At 39.8% G+C, this 6,003-nt stretch overlaps 1 protein-coding gene across 3 annotated transcripts in view; it reads left to right on the top strand.

The window, feature by feature from the left end:
* LOC119831392 (rho GTPase-activating protein 39) overlaps nucleotides 1–6,003 on the top strand; it is a 19,725-nt gene that overhangs the window by 6,859 nt on the left and 6,863 nt on the right. For 2 of the 3 annotated variants that reach the window (XM_038354712.1, XM_038354713.1), the window contains exons 10-19: nucleotides 438–568; nucleotides 1,410–1,583; nucleotides 2,002–2,192; nucleotides 2,492–2,605; nucleotides 2,975–3,127; nucleotides 3,464–3,741; nucleotides 4,157–4,381; nucleotides 4,799–5,004; nucleotides 5,263–5,455; nucleotides 5,664–5,795. In XM_038354712.1, coding sequence (XP_038210640.1) covers nucleotides 438–568; nucleotides 1,410–1,583; nucleotides 2,002–2,192; nucleotides 2,492–2,605; nucleotides 2,975–3,127; nucleotides 3,464–3,741; nucleotides 4,157–4,381; nucleotides 4,799–5,004; nucleotides 5,263–5,455; nucleotides 5,664–5,795 — 1,797 coding nt within the window. The remainder of the gene's footprint in view (nucleotides 1–437; nucleotides 569–1,409; nucleotides 1,584–2,001; nucleotides 2,193–2,491; nucleotides 2,606–2,974; nucleotides 3,128–3,463; nucleotides 3,742–4,156; nucleotides 4,382–4,798; nucleotides 5,005–5,262; nucleotides 5,456–5,663; nucleotides 5,796–6,003) is intronic. The other variant, XM_038354714.1, reaches the window with a different exon arrangement.

Consider the following 6,003-nt stretch of genomic DNA (forward strand, 5'->3'; position numbering starts at 1 on the left):
CTAAAATTATGTCAATTTTACCAATACCAATTAAGAGATATTCATACCACTAGCTTTCCGAGCGTGGCTTCGCCCGTGTAGTCGTGGTATAAAGTAGTCTATGTCGCTGGAGCCTGCTAACTATCTCCAGACATAAACAAACATACCTTAATATCAATCGGTTGCGACATAGAAGAAATACTCTTTTGCATATTAGAATATTTTTAGTAAGTATATTAAGGCTCTATCTGCCAGCTAAAGTGCCAATATGAAATGACACATGAAACCGAAAGAGTAGAAGATATTTTGATTCTGAGCCGGTTCCACGGATGGCCGAGAGACTGGGCGTTGCTACGGTTTGGCAAAAAAACTCGATTCGAATCCCGCCTCGTGATCGTTTTTTTCTATTCTTTAAAAATAAAACATACTGTATATAAATATAATATATGTTTGTACAGACATCGGCGGCCCGGCCCTCGCTCGTGTCATCAATATCCTTGGCCACAGAGGCGGCCGGCGCCAGGCACATGCTGAGCCTGGAGAGACCACATCACCTGTCTAGACATTCGCGGGAGAGATACTCCGATAGGTATATTTTAATTTTTCATTAATTTTCTCTATGAATTTGTATTTTTGATTAATAAAAATAGAAAAAATTACTTGTAAAACCGAAATCCTACTATCCTGCTAATATTATAAATGCCAAAAGTTTGTGAGGATGGATGTATGTGTATGTGTATGTTTGTTATTCACGCAAAAGCTACTGAACCGATTGCAATGAAATTTGGTACGTAGCCTACTTACTAACTTTCATTGCAATCGGCAATTGTACATAGCTGGACAACTGGAACAACATATAGGCATCTTTATATCTCGATGTTCCTACGGGATACGGACTTGCGCCGGTGAAACCGATAGTTACCACACAGTTGAATGGAAACATATAAATTTAATTTTAATAAAATATAATCTGCATAATAGTCGGTACCGATTTTGAAATCCATTTCAGTCCGCCTTATTTCAGTTTATAATGAATGCAATAGTATTTCCGCTAAGTTAGTTGAATATTGAAATTAAACTTTATTTTTAAAAATGTAACACGACCATCATCATTATATTACGTAATCAAACTAACCACACTAATATTATAAATGTGAAAGTTTGATTATTTGGACGTTTGGACGTCAACCACGTTGTAACTACTGCACGAATTTTGATGGAATTATGAAATTTGGTATACACTGGTTGACTTGGGTGATAGGATATTTTTTATTCCGATTAAATGCTTCCTTGAGATAAAACAGCGTAGCCGTTCTGTCTGGCAGCGTCTAGTATTTTAAAATTCAATGCTCATTGTTGTAAGAGGCTATAAAATGATTGTTTTAATTGTATCATCATCTACAAGAAATATTTCAAACATATCGTTCCAGGCACTTGGACAAGGATCGGTTAGCAGAATTAGATCGCATTGAGCGATATCCGGAGAAGCAAGCCGTCTACAGTGTTGACAAGCCATTCAGACAGACTAGCTTGGACCTACGTCACAATGCATCCAATTGGCACACGCCGAGAGAATTCACAAGGTATCAACAATCTGTTGATATGTGAGTAATATGATTATAGGATTACATATATTGATTTCAAATTATTGTGTAAATTTTTACATATATGCACAAGCAAATGGAGGCTATTTGAAAATTTGGTTTTTATATCATTCTTTATTAATTTGCGATGTGAATGAATTAGATGGTATAAGAAGTTGTTCACTCTCATGTTATTTTGGACTCTTTGTACATCCTTGTGTAGTGCTAGTTGCTAGTTTTGTGGAATATACACATTGGCACATCTAATAATAACACAGTTCTTCAAAATGTTGTGAAGAATAATATTGTTTATTGAAATAAATTCACTCTGGTACATAGTCTCATTAATGTCACATCGGGACATACTCAAAGTGATTCGTTTCACAAGACATCCTTGAGATGTGATCTTGATATTATTTCAAATACCGTGATTTTTTAGGCGGCAGCAAGCGGAACCGGAGCGGTACACTTCAAGCAAGACATCGGCGTCTTCGGGCAGTAGCAAGCACCGCACGCCGCCGCACGAGCCGCACCAGCCGCACGTGCCGCACGTGCCGCACCAGCCGCATCAACCGCACCACAACTTTATGAGGCTCTCCTCTGCTAATGAGGCCGATAATATTGCTGCTGGTGAGTTTTTGAAATGGTATAATTCTTTTCTTATTCAAAAATAAGAAAGAAATAGTATTAAATCAGAGACTTTCTGTGTTTACTGAGATGAGATGCGTGTTTGATATGGTATTCGATATATTTATCGTTTTAATGTACTCGTATATTGGTGAGTGACGTCATAGAAAAATTAACTAGAAATTTAATAAATCTGAGGTGTATTTGATTGTTTCATGAAATTGTCGTTTTTTAATTTTTCTGGGTTGCATTTATGTATTGTTTGCTAATGGGTAATAATGATAGATTTCGTTATTTTTTAGTGAACTACAAAATGAAGTGTGTTAATTTGGAGCCTTCGCTCACTGAGCCGAATGTACAAAAGCACAATCAACGATTGGAGAGAACAACACCGCGGGACAGAACTAAGTCTAGGCGTAAGAATTAGTTTACCTCATTGATCTCGTTTTCAGTTCATATTTAGAAATGAAATTGACCGATCATAAGTATCAAGGATGAGGAAAAGGGTATCCTAAATCAATGTGTTTTATGAACATTTTGTAAGCCTATAATGAACTTTGATCCGTAGTATTTTCTTGTGTTTGGTTTCACGCGAGTATTATACATTTAGAAATTAAAAAGTTTTTAATTTCTAAACTTTGATCCGCTCTAGGTATCAGTATCAATACTTACGTATTTATAAGACACTAATTTAATAACAAATAATGGACTGAATATGTCTCAATTTTAAGTGGTTCTGCTGTGAGTATTGTCGCCATAAACACTTTATATAATCTTTTCTTCAGGCCACAGGAGACCGGTGGAACCTGATGATCAGGGGGAGGATGAAGAAGAGGAAGATGGAGGAGGTTCCCCGCTCTACTGTAATTGGGATCTACGCGGCATGCAGCATTTGCTACCATTACAGGACTACATTATACAACAGGCCAAGTTGTCCAGTTAGTTCAGCTTTTTTATTCTAATTAAGTTTATGTATGTATTATTTTTAAAATAGATATATGCAGTTGTTTTATAATTTAGATACTGATTAGTGGTATAAAGCATTGATTGCGCTAATCTATTTTGATGTATAAGTTTTATGTTCCTTGCCATCTGGCAAGGAACAAAAATTCCATCTGGAAGACCTGGTGATTGCGATTAATATTGTTGAACTGTGTCTTTGCTCCAACTACAAACGATTTCTTCCTCGCGTCGACAAGAGTGTGACAATGTCTTGCGCACCTCAGATCGGTATCTGCATTGAAGAAAGATTCATCAAAGATCTCTTAACGCAGGTCGCAGCCGCTACGCCGGTCACTCGGACTCGGATAACGAGTCGGGCTCGTCGCACTCGCGCTCCGGCTCCGAGTCGCGCTCGCTGTCCGGCCACGAGCCGGACAACGAGTCGTCGGACGGCGGCGCGCGCACGCCGGACGACGACGACGGCTCCGGCGTGTACCTGCCGCACACGTACGCGCACCGGCCGACAGACGCGGAGTACATGAACCACGGCGTGGCGTATTATAATACGTTCGTCGGGTTCGACAGGCAGCCGTCGCCGGGGATACATAGGGTGATTGATATGTTCAATATTATTTGTTGAATCATTCAGTTTTTAAAAATAGCAGTTTGTATCCTAATCTTTTATCTTGTTTGTCCTTTCCACATAAAAAATAACGTATCATTACATTATTTAGGAAAATGAATTCTTAAGGAAAGCGGTTATTAATAAATGTAACGTATAGCCTGTCAAAAAATCTTAAATTAGATCTATAATAAGTATTTAATTTATTTCTTAATATTTTCTTATTTTCTCTATAGCTTAACTACAAAACAAAATTTACCAAATATTTCGCTTTTCTATTTTACTCCCTGCTGTTGTCTGATAATGATACACATAGTGATGTTTCGCATTATTTATTTTCTCTATATTTTGTTTCACTCACTCAATAAAGTTAAAATTTTATAAATTGGAATGTACTTAACAGACGTCCTCCGTGGGCGGCGGCGCGAGCGCGACTGAGCGCGCGGACGCAGCAGACGGCGCGGCGGGGCACGGCGCGACGGCGAGCGAGGGCGCGCTGTACAGCCCGGTGCGCGCGCACCCGCGCCCGCTCGTGCCGCACCTGCCGCACATGCCGCCCCCCGAACAGGACATAGAGATATTCGCTAAGGACAACCTGAATTTCAACAAGGGCATCTTCAGGAGGAAGGTACGCTACTCTCGTTTCAAAAGTGACTGTTTATTTAGATAATGGATGGTTTTTTTTTCTTATTGAACATTATCTATTATTGGCAGATATCGGTCATTTGGATTATTTAAATAAAAACTTAGTGCTTCAATTATAGCTTTCTCCATTTCAAATTATATATTTACTTCTTTGTGATTGCAATAATCAAAGTAAAGGATGTGAAATAAATATATTTTTTGGTGAACAGAGTAAATAGTACCCTACTTGTAATAAATGCTTCTAATGAAGGACTCTGTTGTGATTTCTATCTTATTACAAATAGGACGGTTAGAAAGGTTATGAAAACTTTATATCAATAATAGCACTATAAGTATTAGGATAGATCCATGAAAAAACTCCCTGAAAATGCCACATTATGAAGAAGTCATATTTTTCTAGGCGTCTGTCCGCGACATGTTGTCGTGGACGTCGTCATCCATAAACGCGCCAATGGTGGGTGCGGCCTGGGACAAGGGCCACAAAAAGGCGGCCACCGATCTGTTCCGCTTGGTGCAGATTTATATGGGCGATCGGAAAGCGCGTCCGGGTATGACGCTAAATTCCGTCGCGCAAGATATCCTGCACGCTACGTTCACAAATGAAAAGTAAGCGGATTTCTGAAATCTCTTAAGTCATATTAACTTTCACCAGTGTTTATAAAACTTTTAAAATGGTAGCATTCAGCAGAATATTTATATCACAGTACGCTTTGAGTGGTATAACAGTTTTATACCAATTCTATATATATTTATTAATTTAGTGTCAGAATAGTATCATTTTAAAGCTCAGTGCCTTGTTAGCCTTCGATATTGGACAACGTACGTCACAGATAATTTGTTATTCCAACGTTCCACGTGTGGCAGGCTCCGCGACGAGCTGTACGTGCAGCTGTGCCGGCAGACGACGGAGAACCCGCTGCGCGACTCGCTGCTGCGCGGCTGGGAGCTGCTCGCCGTGTGCCTCGCCTTCGTGCCGCCCTCGCCCGCCTTCCAGCCCGCGCTCACCAACTACGTCAACCGGCACCGCGACCCGGCCTTCGCCGACTGCTTCCCGGAGGTGAGATCGCCACCACGCCGCTCCACGGAAGGGTACAGGGAGTGGGGGGGGGGGAGTTCATCATGTATTTGAGATATACTTTCGAAAATGCGAAAGTAGGGGGGGGATGGTAGTGGTTCTTTAATATTCAGGATGGGAAGGTGTTGGGGAAGATAATTGCACACCATTGTTTTTAATTTTAAATTAAAACATGTCAATATATTATTAGGTTGGAAAGTGGCCAATTCACGTACAAGTATCGCACTATGCTAGTGTAGCGTGCAAGAGGCTAGAAAGGATCGGCTTCGGTGGGAAACGACAGCCAAGGAAACCCACGACTGAAGACATCGATCAAGCGCGGGTAAGACATTCATAAAATATCAATTTGTATTAGTTTGATGTCTGATGATCAATTCGATGACGATTCAAAAGACTAATACTTACTTTCTTGACTTTTATTCTTAAATTATCCAAGTGGTGACGTGAAAATAAACCTTCATTAGCACTTTAAATTCAAATTACAAGCTATACAACTAATACGCACGGGTAAATAAACCATTTTTCTTTCT

Source organism: Zerene cesonia, chromosome 13 (assembly GCF_012273895.1).
Source record: "Zerene cesonia ecotype Mississippi chromosome 13, Zerene_cesonia_1.1, whole genome shotgun sequence".
NCBI lineage: Eukaryota > Metazoa > Arthropoda > Insecta > Lepidoptera > Pieridae > Zerene > Zerene cesonia.